General features: G+C 37.6%; 1 protein-coding gene across 2 annotated transcripts in view; it reads right to left on the reverse strand.

Annotated features, from left to right (window-relative positions):
* The window catches only part of FAM172A (family with sequence similarity 172 member A), a 259,377-nt gene that overhangs the window by 63,318 nt on the left and 176,416 nt on the right, over positions 1-19,643 (reverse strand). For both annotated transcript variants that reach the window (XM_050986881.1, XM_050986880.1), the window contains 2 exons: positions 8,904-9,020; positions 5,727-5,811 (listed from right to left, as the gene is read on the reverse strand). In XM_050986881.1, the coding sequence (XP_050842838.1) occupies positions 5,727-5,811; positions 8,904-9,020 (202 nt within the window). The remainder of the gene's footprint in view (positions 1-5,726; positions 5,812-8,903; positions 9,021-19,643) is intronic.

Below are 19,643 nucleotides of genomic sequence, written 5' to 3' on the forward strand. Positions count from 1 at the left end.
AAGTGTTGTGAGGTACAAATACAGCTGAGGAAAAAAAGCAGGAAGAAATAAGTTGATCCTTCTCTACAGCTGTTACAAGCCTCACTAACACAATTACCCCTGCACACAGACCCTGTGGTGTTGGAGAGTCCATCTGACCTCACTGAAGAGCCTCCTGTTTGAACCCCAGGATTTTCTCAGCATGGGGTGCCATCTGCAGATAGACAGGCTTTTCTGTGGAATTACACAACTGAACTCTTAAAACAGCAGGCAGGAGTCACCTGTTAGGCAAAGCCAACAGAAATTACCACTGCCATTACCCAATGGTAATTCATTGTTTCCTGGGTAGCAACACAAACTTTTCAAGAAGAGCTCTACCTCATCAGTCAGTGCACTTGTGTGTGGGGCCACAGGCTGCACACCTGCTCAGTGAAGGGTTGTGGGAAATGCAAGCACAGAGAGCTCGCAAGGCCTCGAACATCCAAGCTTAGAGATAGAGATGGATACAAGTGCTTGACCTTAGACCTTGGAGAAGGCTTGAAGGTTTAGAATAGAAAAGTGAAACAGACACATAGTAAGAATAAAGATTTGTAGTTTAAGCAGAAATGTTTTAAGCAAGCAGAAATATGCCTGATGTAAGTGAATAAATATGTTAAGCAAGATAGTAGAAAATCTCTAAGTCTAGCAATAGAACTGTTATAGAATTGGTAAAAAATAGAACATATAGCAATAAGTTTCTGTGGAGTTATATGATGGGATAAAAAGCGAGGCAAAATTGTGTAAAATGCAGCAGTTAGCAATTGGTTTATGAAGATGCTAGCGAGCTTTGTGGAAGTAGCTGATTGGATAAGAAATTTATAAAAGACATTGTAACTAAAATTATAACAGCTTCTGATGTAGGGCCTCTGATGGGATGGGGTTGGATGTAACAACCTTACGGTCTTGTCCTTCCATGAGTCTGATTTTGCAATAAACCATTTTTTAACTGCCTCATCAGTCAAGCCCCTCTACTCTGTATCCCGAACAAAGGGCTATTAATGATATTTTCTAAATTCAAAGCAAAAAACAAAACAAAACACACAAAAAAAGTTGTGCTTACCTTACCTTAATGCAATTAAATGATATATAATACCCAGTTCAATCTTGATTTTTGGACCAGAAAATACTATCTGAAGACTCAAGAGCACCATCAGCACACATCATACCTGTCCCCCAACATCAAGTTTGTTTTTCTTCTACCAGCCTAAGGCTACTTTATTCAGCTGTATGAATTAATTCTTACACTTTTTTCTCTTATTAAATAGACATATATTTAAGTCTAGGTTCTTCTGTGAATAGAACTTTTCTTGATCACTATCAGTGTTTCATTCCACTGCTTGTCTTTTAGGTTATAATTTCCTTATTTCACAATGCTTTAACTACATTGGCTGCAACTGTTAACAGAATAACTAGCGATTTTGGGGGCCAACTAGGAAGGCTTTAAAAAGATTTGATTAGGCAATTCATTTTACTAATGTTACAACATCTTCACTTGATTATTTTAAATGAGTGTTGGTGCATATCCACTTTGGCAAAATACTGAGAAGTTTAATCATCTCTTCGAAATAACAAGCTTTCACTGTCAGAAACACATAAGGAATACAAACAGGATTGAGAAAAACAAATGCCATGTTTACCCAGGAAAATTTACCACAATACCTTTCCTGGGGTGAAGTTCAAGCCACTATCCTGAAACCAAAGTGATTTAATTCCTCAGCAGCATCAGAAACAAATGCAGATCCATGGATCTGCTTTCTCCCATCCCCACTTTCAGCTACTCCTGCCCAGTAGTTGCTCCAATAAGATGGTTTTCCAAGGGCTTCCGAACTCCCTGCTCCAGAACTAGGAGAAACATTGTAAGGTCTCAGACACAGCATGAACTGCAACTACAGTTAGCAGTAATGCAGTGCAACCTGTCCTTAAAGCATCTATTCCATTGTCTCTGTCAAATTCCAAGCTGAACTCCAGCCTCCTAACCAGAAATACTCCGAACCCTACTCCTATGTGATGACCTTTAATGTACAGACTGCTTTGAAGTTTTCATCTTTCTCAACCCTACATTTTCTTATGTTTTAGATGAGAGATGGCTCCAACTCCTCTGAGACAGAACAGATATATTTTGATTTGATTCCATTAGGAAGGTAGGCTAAGACTGAGACAGAAGAAAACCTCAAGTCTAACAGAAGTCCTTAATTATGGCTGAAATTAAAGAGGGTAAGAGATAGGAATTTTAGAAATCCCAAACCCCTATTAGGGGAATTTGCACAAGCTTCCAAAAAAACACATAAAACTTAGTTTTGAACACTTGCTGGGATGGATCATCCACAACTTCTCCAGGCAACTCTCCCAGTGCCTCACCACGCTCAAAGCAAAGAGTTTCTTTCCTGTCTTTGCTCTCCTAAACCTGCCTTCTCTTGGTCTGAAGCCTATAACTCCATGCCCTTGTAAAAAGCTCTCTTGTAGCATCTTTAGATATTGGAAGGTGCTCCAAGGTCCCCAGAGTATTCTCTTCTGGCTGAACAACTCCTTCACTCTATTTTCATGGGAGAGCTGCTCCACCCTTCAGAGCATCTTTGTGGCTCCTCTGGACTTGCTCCAGTGGGACTAAATCTATATTGTGCTGAGCTCCCAAGAGCTCAATGCAGACATCCAGATGGGGTCTCACCAAAGCAGAGCAGAGGGGCAGAACCAACCACCTTTACCTGCCGGTCACGCATTTGATGAACCCCAGGATATGGCTGTCTTTCTGGGCTGAAAATACACACTGTCAGGCCATGTTTAGATTTTTGTAAACCAACAACTTCATATCTTTCTTCTCAGAGCTGCTGTCAACTGACTGCCAGCACACCCTGTACTTGTGCCTGGGATTGCCCTGACCCATGTGCAGGACCTTGACTTGGACTTGTGGAATTTTACGGGGTCCATTTCTCTTCTGCAGGCCCACTTCTCAAAATCCCTCTGGCTGGCATCCCTTCCTATCCGTATGCCAGCTGGTGTCGTTGACAAACTTGCTAAGGGTGCACTCAAACTCATTGCCATTGTCACCAACAAGATGCCAGAAGATATTATACTATGACACCACCATGCAACCAAATCCTTGAGACATGGATGAAAGACCCTGAAGGTGGGACACTCAAAGTACCTTTTGCCACAAAAACAGACTATTGATTTATTATGGCTTGCTTTTTCTGTATTGTTCTCGTGCTCTCAACATTTAAAGTCTATTCATTCCTTTTTGTAATCAAGTAAGAAATGAATCAATTATGGAAAACATTTTAATTCCTTAATAATTCTTTAATCAAAAGTGTTAACAACTCTGTCTGGAAATACAAGTAATTTTTCCAGTTTGATGGTCATTTATTTTGACTCTAGTGATTTTAAGAGAAAAACAAGCAAGAGACTGTGAGATAATCTGTAGTAGGAACTGCTGACCAACTAGGAGTGCCTGTAAAACCCAGTATACTGAATGGCTGAATATCAGACCCTTTTTGGAAAAGCTGGCTCAAGAGATGTGAGCATGAGGCAGTTATTTCTGAACTTATTTTCAGTGTAAACAGTGACAAAAGATGATCTTTCAAGCATAGAAGTGAATTTTTCTACTGCAGAGGGTTTATTTTAAAAGATCGGTCATTGTTCTGATTGCTCTCATTGTCATTCATTGAAATACCAAGGGCAGTGCTGCCAGGATTTGAGTGTGAGCTCACTCTTTCAGTGCCACAATCCTGAAAAGAGTGGAATAAAATCTCTCACATTAAACAATAATGCCCCTATATCTAGCAATAATTAATAAATTTATTACATATTACCCTAATGCAGGATTATACCATTGCTCATATAAAGACACTGTACAATTATTGACTTGGTTCTCTCTAAATGTCTTACAGTTGTTTATGCAAGAGACGATTATAAGAAATGTAAGAGAAAATATGTGAGCAAGCTGATAATTCAGGAGCAGTCCCATGAAGTTATATCATTTTAAACTATATTTATATTAAAAAGAACTAGCCTGGAAATAGTTATCTTACATAAAATCATTATCAAAAATCTCTGTTGAGAGCATCGAAGACATTAGTGATCTTAATTTATCTCAACGTATGCACTAAATACAAATACCCAACTTTTACTCCTGAAATCCTACCCCATTTAAGTTAATTCTTCTACCGCTTCAGTGCAGCTTAGGAATTCATTAAGTGGTGCAGAAACATTAAGGCCACTGTGACATGTCTTCAACAGAAATGTAAAATCAAGACTTATTATTTACAGCTCTAATGAAGCACTGCTTTTCAAGTAACACCTAGGATTTATTTTATAGAATACCTTTTAGCTTATTTATATCAGGTGAATACAAAGAAAGGGAGGAGATGCTGTCATGGATTATTTTCATTGTTGGCCAGTGTACAGTAAATACTGACCAGTTGCCAACCAAATCCTTATTTACCTGACTTAAATGACCACTATAATATGCAGTCTTTCGCAAGAGTAACACAGATGTCAGAGATTAAAAATTAATATTGTTTTAAAGAATTCCACCACTGAACAATATTTTTCTTTTAAACTGCAATAATCTCCCCTAAAGGAGCAAAAAGTTGCTAAACGAATGTTGGATCTATGAAAATTTTAGTAATATATCATCTTCCAAAGCATGAAAGAACAATGTCAGTTCTATTACATGCGTCTGTACAAAGCTGAGGATCTGCATAGTGAGATCCCAAACCATAGCAGAAATGTAATCAAAATCTCTGGTTGTTGTGAGCTCTCAAACAAAGTAGTGCTAAATCTTCCAAACCTTAAAAATATCCTGTAGTAAATTTAGTTTGACCTGAAAGGTTGAGTCTCACTATCAACCTCACAAATGCAGACAGATATGAAACTAACTTGTCAAAGGAACTACTGCATCCCAATGAGCAAGGTCAAATATTGTTTCAGCTTTGAGATTAATATTGTATAGACTGAGTCTTCCTTTGAACTTGGTTTTATATTCCACAGAAATATGGCTGTTAGGAAAACTGATAATCAAGCATGAAAGTTCAGTAACTGCTTTATGTATTTTAGATTCCGTTCTTACAGAGATTGGAGGTTTTCCTTTTACATTGATGACTAAATCTACTTTCTGGAATTATCACACATTTAACTAAAGTCTCTGCATAATTTCACCTGTTCCTTGCAATTTATGATTCAATAATGAAAAAGCATAGCTGAGTATATCCAAAACAACAGAAAACTCACATCAACATTCTTGGATGCTGCAAATCATTTGCTATGTAAGCTAGACTTACGTTGATCAGCATTCAGCCTTCAGGAAAGTGGCTCATTTATTTTAACTGTAACTTTCATTAATGTACTTTTTTGAAACCTTGTTGCCAACATAGAGTTGGATATTTATTCAAGGACCTATGATAAATTTCCCAGTTCTTGTTATCGCTACTATTTTTCTCAGACTCCTACATATAATGTCATCAATTACTTAAACAGAAAGGAAGACTAGAAAATTGAAGCAACAAGTAGACAAGATAACTGAAATCCCACACAAAAAAAAAAAAAAAAAAAAAAAAAAAAGTGGGCTGCATGAAATCAGAAGCCATATGCTTTCAGCCACATCTGGCTGTAGAAAGGTTAAAATGCAGTCAGGACTTAAGGCATTTTTAAATGAACAAGCTGCTTCTGGGTATAAACATGTACACTAGCTTACTGCAAACAAATGGATGTACCTGCAGAGACACGAGGGCAGTCTGGAAGCATGGACTCCACCGATGTGTCCAGGGGCTCAGAGCTGGACACCCAGTTACAGCAGTTCTGTAAGAGCAGGCAGGCAATTCTTGGGATAAGTCAAAAACTCAGAGCAAAAATAAATACAGATGTTGTAAGTGAGGACAATGATCACATCAAAATACTCAAACTGATTTACACAGCAGTAAATAACAACTGGACAGTACAGTACACTAACTTATGCTTACTGATGATGAAATACTGTAAGCTCATACTAAGTAAGTAAGAACATAACTCGGCAGATTTGTAATGTGCTGAAGTATCATGCTTTTTAAGTGCTACTTTGAGTGCCAGTGGACTTGAGTAGGTGCTTGGACCAACTAGAGCCTGAACTACCCACTACAAGCTTTAAGATTTTCCAAGGTGGTGTTGATTTAAACAGGTATTGGTATAAACTGAGCTTGCTCATTTGCTAACATTAAGAAATCAGAATTTTTCAGGGTATTTTGGTGCAGTACATTCACGAAAATATGAAACAACATACTATAACTACCAAGATAGAATATTAATATTCAAATAATTGGAGATATAGCTGAGATGAATGTGCGTGAACATTAAAAAAAGGCAAATACTGGTATCTGGGGAATTATATTCACAAAGCCTTTACATTTACCTTTCATTCCTGAACCTCTGAGAAGGATGAATTTACCATGAATTTTCTAAATGTTTTGTTCCAAATGCTATCTAATCAGAGTAGTCTATAAACTGAAGTATTAAATTATATGCTTTCAATAACATATGATGAAATTATACCAAATCAATCTGAACTGAAGATTTATTATAAAGCAACTACATTTTTAAGGAGATTACCAGCTGAACAACAAGATCATGTTGCTTGCTCTATTAAAAATCTAAATTTTTCCTGTCTGAAAACCCGATTAACTTCATTAAGTGGAAAAGCTAAAAAAAAAAACCCGCAACCTTTTGGAAAGACCCAATAGATTTGCATACAGATTTCTAAAAAAAAATTACCATCAGTTTATGATAGTAAAAATGGACAAATTCTCTTCTGGTAAATAGCATGTATTGTGTATTTGTAGATGTTTGCTGTCCCAGTTGTGCACCATGGAGTCCGTCCTCACTGTGGAAAGATCCTTGACTGCTAGATCAAGTATCTTATTGTATTTCCTTAATTCATTCTGTCTGGAAGAAGATGTCAGCTGTGTTGCAGTGAGGAGAGAATTTCAAAGGCTTCAGTCCCCACCAATAAAGGGTGAGGAATGGCTTTTGAATAGATTTGTCAAGGCAACCCTACTGTTCTGGGACCAGGGAGAGCAGGGACAACATAAAGGAAGGGTTGCTGTATGAGATTAGAAAGTGAAGTTCACAAAGCATGGCAGATTTTTGTAAGAAACAGTAGATCAATGAAACTATTGAACTCAATGGAAAAAGAAAAAAACAAACACACTATCCAGTAATATAACATATTTAGTAAAACCTGGTAAAATTGAAGTATTTCATGAAGATTTTAAAGTTTAAAGTAGTAAAGCATTATAATTTGATGATTTGCATGTGTAATTTTAATTAACAGCTGAATGTGAAATTGCAAATGTAAGGTGGTAGAAGTTACAAAAGAAGTAGAATTTTTATGAAGTATTACAATCATTTGAAATAAGTAAAATTAATATTAACTACTGATAGAACACTACATCAGAGAGCTGGAGATAATACAGAAGATTAGCACACAATTAACTATCTTTTATATACAATGTGACACTTGCCTGTAAGAAATAAGTATTCTCGAAAGCAGTGTCAAGATATGTAAATGGATGATTTGTTTTATCATTCATCACAGCTCCTAATAAATTCAAAAATCATGACATCTATAGGTACTAAAAATAGGCCACCAGTGATACAGGAGAGATAGCTCAAATGAAGAATTACTTTATTTTAACAATTCATTCTTTCAATGACAGCAATTAGCCCTACAGACAGGCAGCGATTAGGTGTATATTTTAATTATTATTCATTTTACCACTAGCCTTAAACCTGATTAAAGTAAGAGATATCCAGGTGATATGCTAGACTTAATACCACTCAGCCACATTTCACATATGTAAAATTCTTCTTTCTTATAGGAGATTTTTAATGCTAATGTAAGTTATGACACTCCATCCACTTTTTAGGCCATTAATCATTTAACTTATTCTTTAACATCTACTTTCTGCAAATGAAATTAAAGGTAATGCACTTTTCTTATTCAGACTAAATGCTTAAAGAAAAATGGAGTTGTCAGATTCAAATTACAGGATTTAAAATTTCAGTTTTACTACATAACACATATTTTAAGTTTTGATTTCCCATAAAGAAAATGGGAATTTCTCTGACAGAGCCTGTAGGGGTTACCATTCTTTGTATTTTTAACACTTAAGTCAGAGCTGTCAGGCTGCATCCCAGGTGATCCTCAATTCCCATCAGTCATGGCCTATAAAACTTTAAGTTAAAGTCAAGAACAGGCACTGTATACAAAAAGTTTCACTAAATCCATGAGAAAACGTCAAGTATAAAATAAAGTTCAGGATATGACCAGTTTAAATTAACTCTGTGCACCTATTGTTTTAGTGCTCTGCCATGGGAATGCAGAAAACAGAGATCAGCCTGATCTGGTAAGGATGAGACTCATACACAGTAGCTTAGTTGGTCTTGCTCTAAAATATGATTTTTTAAGTCTGAGCAACATCATACCTAAGTGTAAGAGCTTCCGAGTCCTACAGGAGTAATTACATATCAAAAAGCTGCTGAGAGAAAGGGTATTTTGCCACCTGTGCAGATCATCAAACTGAGTCATGAAGAGCTTAAAGAGGATTTTCCATCATTGCTAGATCAAACCAGCAGCATGGGGGGCACCCAGGACTTTGCTCCACATATCAAGCACTGCATGGGCTGCCTTGGCATGTCTCTGCATCGCTGTGCATCAGGAAGAAACACTGGACTTGGTGCTTAGTATTTTGACTGCTAACTTGGCAGTTCAGAATGGCTTTAATCTTGGTTATTTTAGTGGCTGGTATGGATACATGATTTCCACTGTTCTGTATGATGCTGTCTTTCACACCCAGACATGTTTATTCAGCCATATATAGATGTACATACTCAAATTCTTTAAAAATAAAAGGCCTTACCTCTCGCATCCACTCTCTAATAGTTTTCCCAACTTCTTGATGCCACACATTGTGAACTGAGTCTGTCAACGCCACAGCAGTTACCCTATTCTTTACTTCTGCCTCTCGTTGAATCATCTGTTAAAAAGATTGTATTTAAATTAATTTCTTTTACTGAATAGAGTCTGCTTACTCCTATAGAATGATCTTAAATTTAAAAAGAAACAACAATACAGATTCACTACTTGACTTCACTTGTTTTAAAGTTTATACAATTCCTAACAGGTCCAGAAAAAAAAGAAACACCTAATATTTTTGATAAAAAAAAAATAATACTAACTTTTAACTGACTGAACTATTCAGTCCTATTATTTTCCATGTGGCTTGACAATTCTAGGATTAAAGGTATCATAGTGAAAAAATGGAAGATTCCCTGAGGGCACCTTTTACAAGCTTCTCCAAGTTCCTATTTCAGTTCTTCAGGGAAGCTGGTACCTGTGGTTCACTGTAAGGTTCTCATGACTATCATCTACTAATTTTCAGTAGATTGCTGTAGTTTTTCTGATGTACAATCTCACTTCGACTTATATAGGTTTTTTCTTTTTCTATTCAATTTAGCTATCTTGCACGCTCACCATGGTCCCAAAATTCTTCTCTCTTCTCCTTTATTCATATGCTTACTCAGCTAACACCAAAGCCTCTCAACATTTTTAGGATATTAAAGAACCGCTGTTGTTGCAAATGACAGTATGACTAAATAATATCAGTTCTAAAAAAAATTAAATGATTGCTGCAAATAACACAAGTGAACTGACAAAGATGCTGTGGAGTACAGCACTGCTATGCAAGATAAAAGGTACTGGGAAAGAATAGTTTGATATCAAAGACAGACAAAAAGGTTTTAATCTCCTGACATGAGTGATCCTAATTTGTAACACTGGATCAAAGAAAGCATAATAAATTATACTTACAAAACCAGCATTTCACAATTGGTGTCATTATCACTGTGTATGCTGCAATAAAGTTAATGTTTTTTTAAGCTTCCTTTCTGTATAAATGTAACACATACCACATTTCTAAAATCAGGTATTCTTTCTTCATGCTCTAGTAACTGCTTATCAGCACACAGGCTGCACCTCTGAACCCACTGTTCCATGTCCTTGCCATAAGAATGACTCCAAAAACCTACCAGAAAAAAAGTTTTTTGAAAGAGACAGTATCTAAAAACAAGACCAGTCAGCTACACACACCTAACTTGCTTTAAACCCTGTACATTGAATAACTGTTTTAAACACACCTTATAATATTCCTGTTCCAGTGCTGTGCATTCTGGCACTCATTCGGCTGCACTGTCTTCCACAGAACACTATGATTAAACAGGCAAAGGTGCAAAAATATCACTATCCTTGAAGCCCACATACCTACCAATTACTCAGAGTTATTACATGCTGGGTGAAGTTTAAAATCATCACCAGCTCAGAGTATTCCAGCATGACTTCCTCCATGAAGGGCTGGTATTCAGAAGCCCTTCTAATGACCAGCAAAGATAAAAAATATGTGCTGCTTTGGAAAAGCAGGTTTTTTCTCAAGCTACTGTGTCCCATGTTTCTGTTTTGAAAACTAGCCACCCAGTTCATCTTAGAACATCACCTTTTTCTTCAAATCACAAGAAAATACAAAGGTGCAGTTCCCTTTTTCTTTTCCAGACCTAGCTCAGGTTTGCTATTCTCAATTTCCCTATGCACATGTAAGAACTGGCAGTCATTGATCACCATTTCTTTCTAATCTTTCTTCTTATAGTACATACAGTCTTTGCTTTTCAGATCATGTATGATATATAGGAAATAATATGCAATACCCAACATGTTCCTGGTGCTTGCCATTCAGCTTTGTGGATGCCTGCAGAATAGTATTCTCTTCACAAAGATCAGCAAAGTGACTGAGGCTGACAATGTGATGTTTTTTGATAACTCAGCCACAGTGCTAGGGTTAGGATAAGGTCTCACAGATGCAGAAGCAAAGAGGGATCAAAGGGATTAACTGAGCTTCACGTACAGATTTCTTAACATCCAGCCCAGAAGAAAAAATTTTGGTAGGCATCCATGCCCTTCTGAGCCAACTTAGAAAGAAATAGACAAAAACAACACATCAAGTGTGGAAAGGATCAAGGGTATAACCATCACTTAAACAAGAAGTCTAACGTGTCCATGTTTCAGTGACACAAAAATGTCACAACAGAGCATGTCAAACTGAAGACTCTTTTGCTTCTATCAGAGCAGCTCAAGTTTACTGCTACAATGGGACATTCACTGATAATAAAAATAATCAAGGAGAAGAGATCCAGGTTAAGCTCAGGCAGCAGACCCTCTTATCAGGGATGATAATTTACCCTGCAAGAAGATACAAGAAGTCTGTGCACTTCTGGGCACAGATGCTTCAATACTCAGTAAATGCTTCAGATTCAATGGAATGATAGCTCACAGTTAGAACATATTCCTCTTTTCTAAAATCAGTTTTGAATTAAGATAAATTTTAAAAATTAAATGAGTGGAATAAAATTGTAAAGGTAAAATAGATTGACTTTACACAAAAATATAGGACCCAGCTACCATTCAAATTTGATGTAACACGGAAGTTGTACTAGATTCCAAGGGAAGGATACTGTGGGATGCATGATTTACTCTTCCCAGGACGTGTTTTATCCCATGGAGCCTGTAGAATCCTTTGAGGTGGACATACTAAAACTGACGATATTTAATAGACTAAAAATACTAAAATTTAGACATTTTTCTTCAGAATAATGATTTTTTTTACTGAAGCAAAGAAATGTCTAAGAATTTTTTCCGAAGTTCATTTATGGCTTATAGAGCAAATTCCACAGACAGAAAGTTTTCACAGCCTAGGAATTACTTAATTTCCTGCTTAGTGCCCATTAAAAAACCTTAAACTATTCTTAGCTGACTACATTTTGCAGGACAATTCTCTGTGAATCTCGTCACTGGATGGCTCATTCTCTCCTTACATTCCTTCTTCCAATAATTCATTTACAACCAGAAGCAGGCATTTCTCTGTTATATATAAATAGGCTCTCACTGCACCACTCACGACTCTGAGTCCTCTAGACTTTCCCAATAAGCTTGTCTCTTTACACATTTCCATTTTATCTTTTTTCTTGTGCTCCTTCTTTGTAATCACAGAAAAGTTTGATAACTTATTAACAATATTCCAACACTATATATTTCATTCCCTTAGAACAACAAGTTGTAGACCAGTTCTCCTTGTTACAAGTTAGAAAGCATTCAAACATACTTTGAAAGTCCTCTTTATCCCAGTGGTTGAAAATTTGTTTCTTCACTTTGGAAGGGTAGATCTCAATGATCTAGTTGCAGAAGTATTCACCTCTAACAGTTACATAAGCAAGAACTTGAAAATCCCTATAAGTGCATTTCCCATGTTCATACATCATAATTACTCATTTGTTGCTCAATTTAATAAGTATTCTACTGCTAATCTGTAAGCTTATATTACACAGTTGTCATAATATAGTGTCAAAAGGTTGATACCTGCAGTATCTGTAGCATGTATAAATAAAACATAGCTTTGCACATACGATACATATGCAGTTTATTTAGCATGCATATATAGTCAGAATAGATGATAAAATAGGCCTTTGGTATATATTTTATAGCATAATAGTCCTGTCAAATGAAAGCATCAGTGTGTTAAAAGAGGACTTAAAGGTCTCATTTTGCCAACCACAAACCATGAAAATCCCTGAAAGTACCAATTAGACTTTAGGTAAATAGCTGTGGGAGTAAATCCTAGAAACATTGAACTCTTTACATCAATTCTAACATTTAAAACAGGTAAAAATCCAAACTTCTGAAAAAAGTTAAAGTAAGTTAAAATATTTATTTACTTTTTACAGGTTTTATTTTTGCAGGTTCATACAATCAAATTTAAAAAGCATCACTTCATATTCAGGGAATATTTACTCTTCTGAGTTGATTGTAATTAGGAATGAGGAAAAATGGATTAAAAAATGAATTAAAAACACATCCAAATTCTAATTTCTCTTGAAGTTTTGAAATAAACTATTCAGCTACTTTCTTTGTCTTCCATAGCAATTTCAGTTGTGGCATGGTGTTACATGGTATGCACTGGGCTTCAATGAGCATGTCGACAACAAGCATTTGACTTGGAGCAATATAATTTCAATGCAAGTTTTCCATTATGTGCAGTTGTATCATACTGATTGGAGACTCTTAGGACATTTTGGCATCTGCAAGCAGAATTCTTTCCAGAGGAAATAACTGGAAGCCCCTGTCCAAAAGTCCTCACTGGTTTTCAGACATGGAATGAATTTGCAGTAGAAATTTCAGTGGATCAAAACAGCTTCAGCCGGACACTGCAATATTTGCAAATATTTGTAAATGCAATGGTAGATAGGAGGAGAGAGGGAATCACGTGATAGGAATAGTATGCAAGAGGGCAATTTTTATTTCCTTTTGGAAAGGAACATGGATTCCTTTTGGTAACTTCATATGCTCTCCTTGTAACTTGCTTGCTACCAGTCAACATCCTCTTCAACCATCATTTCACTCAGTCTCATACAAACCAATTAACTAGTCTGTCTGCCTGGCAACACTTGAGCCTCTCCTCAGTTATGAAAAACTTCTTTTCACCAGGAAGTATGTATTCTGTAGTGCAAGTTTGTTGGTCTGGCATTCCTAAGACTGTTCACTGCTTCCTGAATAGAATGCCTGAATTTCTGAAATACTCTCAATTTTCTGCACATCTTAAGATGGAATTAGATCCCCAAGCCCTCATAAAATATTATTCACTAGGAATTAGAATTGCTGGGCAACAATGCTTGAACAGCACAAAGCAAAAATAATAAACAATCCAAAGTTCTACCAGTTTTCATTTTCAATTACCAACCGCAATCGTCTTCCCTAAATGAATTTTCAGATGTGACAAAATCCCTACTCTAAGTAGACAAAGGCCCTGATACACATCAGTTTTTAAACAGCAAAAAGAAAATACCTTAGAAGATACAATTAGAGAATGACCATTGCTGATACTTTGTTCAAAGATCTACTGGATGTTACATCTACAACTGTGATATTTTTCTACAGCAATAAATCACACTGCAACAGTAGTAATAATGCATGAACATATTAGAACAGATTGCTTAAAAGCATCTGGAGTCTAGGACTTGTCAAAGTTCACAATGCAGACCAATTTCTCTTGCAGAACTTCTACTCAAAATTACTACCTTACATTGGAGCTGTAAGTTCATAAAATCAATAATGAGTAGAAAAATATTAATAGAAAAGCTCAAGATATAAGTCATCCTCCTTACGCATAACTCAGTAAAAAACCCCAACTAAAAAAAACCTGTTCACAGAATTCTGCTGGTATATTTTCGAACAGTGCAAATAGAACTCATGCTTCTCTTGTAGAAAGCCTAAGGCTTCAGCTTTATTAAAACTTTAAACTTCATAATACAATTCTCCTGTTCTCTTGACCCTAGTGTGTTGTGACAGGGAGTTTACAAGAGAGAAGTCTTTGAGGACCTGCAATAATGAAAGAAACAGCTAACTTCCCAAACAGGCAGTTTAGATGTGGCAGAGCAGGCTTATGGGTAGGAATGCTGGCTCACCACAAACCTCCCCACAATTTTTTAAACATGAATGAAGTGCAGCAGTTCAATAGAAAGCCCATCACAAGACATAAACTGGTATGGCACCACGGGGATAAAAGTTTTTGAATTGGTCTGCTACATCTTGCTCACAGCAGACAAAACCAAAACAAGCTGGTGGCAGGGACATCCTCCACTCTCTCAAGCACAAAATGTTGGCTTTCTGCAGATAAATTCCTAGCAGGTGAAAAGTGTACATTAGACAAGAGGGTTTGGTGAAGCTCCTTCCCATTAGAAATTCAACTAACGCAAACAAAAATAAATCCATTTTCATTGGACCTCAAGACATTTCAGCAATGAGGGTTGTTAACCTTTGCACTGTTGTGAGAACCACAGTGATGATCGGAAAGAGAGGTTTGAAGCAGATGAGTCTACCTGGAGTCAGCCAGTTGGGTCTCCCTCCTAACAGCTGGAGTCTGCTGTCCCAAGGTTGGAGACTCGAACTGGGGAGATCTCATTGGCATGAAAATCAAGTTTTGAAGGGCCAACAGCTTCTACCTATCTCCTATCCAGATACAGAATGTGAAGCCTGATCAATGTAAGTGTAAATATTCCTATATTGCTGATAGCAGAAGCTACTGTTGGATTGCCTCTAACATAGAGTAAGCAGTCTGGTCTTATGAAAGTGGAGCTCCACAAGGGTCAGTTTAAGCTGCCAGAAAATGTCCAGAACTACCACATGCAGTATTTGGCACAACTAATGCTGAGGAGCATCTGATAGTCGAGCAAGGTTGTTTAAAAATAGTTTGCGTATGTGCACTGCAAGTACATGAGCACCAGGAAAATCATAGTTGCGAAATCCCATAGTTTACTAAACCATTTCATTTTGTATTCCCAGTTAATTTGGAATTGGGTAGTGCAAGATGGTGTAAGCATGTGATCACACCAAACCTCCAGCACAGCACATCCTTTGTTGTTCTGGCTTTACCATGTGTCTGTGTAAGCAGCATCCTTTTAATAAGGATGCAGGAGGTTTTCTGGAGGCTGCATCAGCTCTTCAAATGATATGAACTCAGCCAGCAAGACCAGTCCTCCGTTGGCATAGCTATGCAAACCCTGTCCTCAAGATTTTGTTTACAAAGTTATCTTGGCTGTGATGGCAAAGGATTTTTCCAGTCTTTGCCAGTAAAACCTTATTGGCTGCAGGTCATAGCTTTGTTTTCTCTTGGTTTGTCTGGATTTCTGAAGCAGTGGACAGCTATTTGAGTGTCATGCCTAGTTAGAAATTAAATATTAAAGTAAAAAAAAATTCCAACTTACCATTAAAGAAATTAAATTGAAATAGAATATAAAATAAATCAAAAGCAAACCTGATCACAATACAGTAAAGCCAAAATAACAGTTAAGTGATAAGAGGAGCCACCTAGACCCATGAACAAAAGCTTGACGTGCTGTAGTATAAAGAAAGGTCAAGGACTACAAAGACTAGGAAACAGAGATGCCTCTGCTTGAAATTGGGAGTGTTCCTCAGCCTCTTACCCCAGACTTGCAATCCTGGGCTCACCTTTCACAACGAATTTCACAGTCCCCCAGGCAGCTCCGGGCATGGTCAAATCACAATTTGAACATCATTTTGAACATCTCCTTGTACAAATGTAGGTTGGGTGCCAGATTTTCAGCCTGATCTTGGAGCCATTGCAGACAGTTGAAGCATTTAAGAGCAGCAGTGCACAGCTGACACCCAGCAGTGTAGCCCAGCTGGCATTTTATCTGAGGTGCCCCATCAAAGCATGGTGCCAAATGCTTCCTTAGACCTATCAGTGAGCAAATCGTAGTAAGTTTTCAAACTCCAGCAGGTTTTTTGCTATTGAGAGAAGAACCAGGGAGATTACAAGAGAAAAGTCTTTGACGACTTTTCAGTCTCAGGGACGAGCATGGTCTTGGGATGCAGATGACTGAGTTACAATGACTCCTTCAGCTGCCACATGTCAGACTCTCTGCAGTAGCTCACAGCTTGCATGGGCTCCACTGAAGGGTGGCAGCAGATAGAAGCTGGACTGCTGATGTTGCTAACAGCCTCAGCCATCTGTTCCACCCATCTGAGGGATGTGACTTCCCCAGTCCAGCTCCAAACTGCCAGTGTTTTCAGCCCCAAGGCTTCAATCGTGGTCAATGTCTCAGTGATAGTTACTTTGGCTGGTTTCAGACCAATCAGGCAGCAGGGCTGGAGAGAAATGAATCCTTTGCACATAGGAGAAAAGTTTTTCCTAAGGTACTTCCTTGAGCTCAGCATCTTCTAAATTACAATGGAACAGCTCTGCTCTATCTAAAAACCCAATACACATATAAAATGGATGAATAAAACTAGTTGTTTACTCTTAGCCTGTCTTGTTGGACTCCTCTTTTGCATTATGAGGGGGAAAACATCTAAAAGCCTTGAGCCAGAATAAGTAGTTCTTGTAATTTTTCTTACTCAGATAAATTTAAATAGAATACAGTGATCTTAAATATTTGAGATGACATATTAGTTGAAATAAATGCTCCTGAAAATCAGTGTGTAACACAACTAATAATAAACAAGGCTTGAAAATGAAATGATACAAGGGCTTGGAGTTTTGTTTTGGTATTATACCATTACAAAGGTAATGGCTCATATCTAATGAAAAACATAGCCCGGGGTAAATTATGGAAGTAATTTTCTCATGTTTCAATAAATGTGTAAATCCAGAATTCAGTGTAAAAGTGAACAATCATATTAGTGAAATGAATGCGAAACAATCAAGTAAATAACTGTTTTTACATGTTAAGTATGAAATACAGGGTAAAATGGCATTACTTCTTCATTGCCTCTGTTTGACTGGTATATGGAAAACAGTTTTATGCAAATCTCATGCTGGTGCATTTTTCAAGGAAATAATCTAGTTCCTTTTATTTAATTTTCATACCTAGACAGAGAATTGCACTGGTTTAACACCATGAAGAGCAAATCCTCCACCAATTTCTAGGTGTTGTCAGTGTCTGAAAAAGGACTGGTCATTTATTTAGGAAATTGCCCTGGTTTTATCATACATGCACACAAACTTATCAGCCTATATATTAACTTTTAAAAGGAAGCCAGACTTGAAAAAAAAAATAAAAAAAACAAACAGGAGATGAGAAAAACTGAGTGTTAAGCTCAGCACCTCACAGATGGACACGAAGTCTGACATCCATGTTATTCAAGCATAGCTGGATATGCACTTCAGCCAGAGGATAACACAACATTCACTCTTCCTGTCCTTTGAAGCCTCAGTGTCGACTCTTACAACTTCTGAGTAACTTCAGAAAGGAAAAGTATCTCCACAGGTAATGTCTCTGAAGCAAGAAGGTACGTAAACTGAAACTTCTGAGGTCACACAAACTTTTGGAGGCAACTCTCCTTGTGATTAGGAAATGACAAATTGTGCTTTGTTACTGTGGGCAGCCAAAAGAGAAGAGGAGGATCTTCCCTTTTCTTTCCCACTAAAATGCTGCTACCACTTACATTCTCCTTCACCAAAAAATTATGTGCCTGTGTGGTATAAACCCAAATTACACAAAGCAGATCACAATACCATAGAATCATAGAATGGTTTGGTTTGGAAGAGACCTTCTACATCATCTAGTTTCAACCCCAATTTATTTCAAAGTCTGAAAAAACAGTAAAGCAGGAGAAATAATGGATTTTTTTAAATCGGCCCTCTTTATCATTGGACATGCCATCAGATATCCAACAAGGTTTTCCAGCTACTCATGAGGTGGGAAAGTAGCAGCAAGGCTAACAAGTCTCCTTGGAGAGACTTCATATGCTGAAGGGCTTTGTGAAGCAAAGAATGTATAACTATATAAAATACAGTTTTACATAATGTAAAAAAAAAAAAAAAACAACAAAGAAATTATTTAAAAAAAGATTTCCCAATTTAGAGTACAGAAAAGACTCATAATTAAATGTCTGGTTCATGTCCTGTGCCAGGAGCCACCAGGCACAGCTTTACTGGCAAAGAAAGCTCAGACTCTGCATCCTTCAAAGACATGGGGCATGGACATGCTCTCCATCACATCTGGAGAAACACAGCACTGCAGCAACATACAACTTCCACCTCAGCAACCTTGGAGACAGAAACGTGGTGGGTGTCTTAGATGCTGTCTCTAAGTATTTCTGCCATGAAGTATTTCTGTGTTCCTCCTCCTGGCCTGCTCAACGATGCTGCATCAACCTGGTCATCAGCTTGCCCACGTAATTTACTTCTGAGGAATGCTCCAGGAGACTGATGTGTTCTATGCTCTGCATTGCCCCCAGCAAAAGCCTGCTTATTAAACACCACAAATCCCCTTCCAGTACTGATGACATCACTCAGAGGAGTGATGCCAGGTAGAGATGAGTCAAGAAAAGAAAAACAATTGCCACTTCTAAGCATAATGAATACTGTTCCTAAGTGTGAGGGCAATGGATGCTGCGCAAAAGCACCTATTCCTTCCCAGCTGCCCAATGAGTAGGGAGGTACTCATTTATCACACACAGTCCTTTTTTGGTGAAATAACCTAAACTCTTCTATTCACAAGCCTCGAAGAGGGACTGGCTTGTTAAGAATGATGCATGCTTACTTTCAAAGTTGTTAGGAAGCGGAAAAGTATTCCTGAAAATTTTGTATTGGACTCTGCCTCTGGTGGTTGCACTCAGGTTTTGCACTTAGATTCAGACTTTCGTGGAGGTACCAGCCAGGCCACACTGTTGGCTCCTGAAATCAGGCTACACCAGTAGACAAGTTGGGATGGTTTGGAGAGCACTGGGCAACCCTCCCCTCTCAATGAAGGAGGAGCCAGCAGGCAGAGCTGCAATAGTGAATGTCTGGTCCACTAGGTACAACCTGAAGAAATGGCAGCCTTTGTCCTGTGACCACGAGAGCTCATCAGGATGCCACAGGACCATGAAGATTAGCCATCCCTGCACTAAAGCAAAATGTCTGCTGAGCTTTCTGTACACACTTTACAGTTTCTGGCCAGTGTACTCTGGAAAAGCCTTGCTGCAGCTTTAATTACTTGCCCATCCTTGTAAGCTAAAGGCTCATAATTTTCAACTTAAGAAGTCCCACTTCAAA

Source organism: Serinus canaria, chromosome Z (assembly GCF_022539315.1).
Source record: "Serinus canaria isolate serCan28SL12 chromosome Z, serCan2020, whole genome shotgun sequence".
NCBI classification, from domain to species: Eukaryota; Metazoa; Chordata; class Aves; order Passeriformes; family Fringillidae; genus Serinus; species Serinus canaria.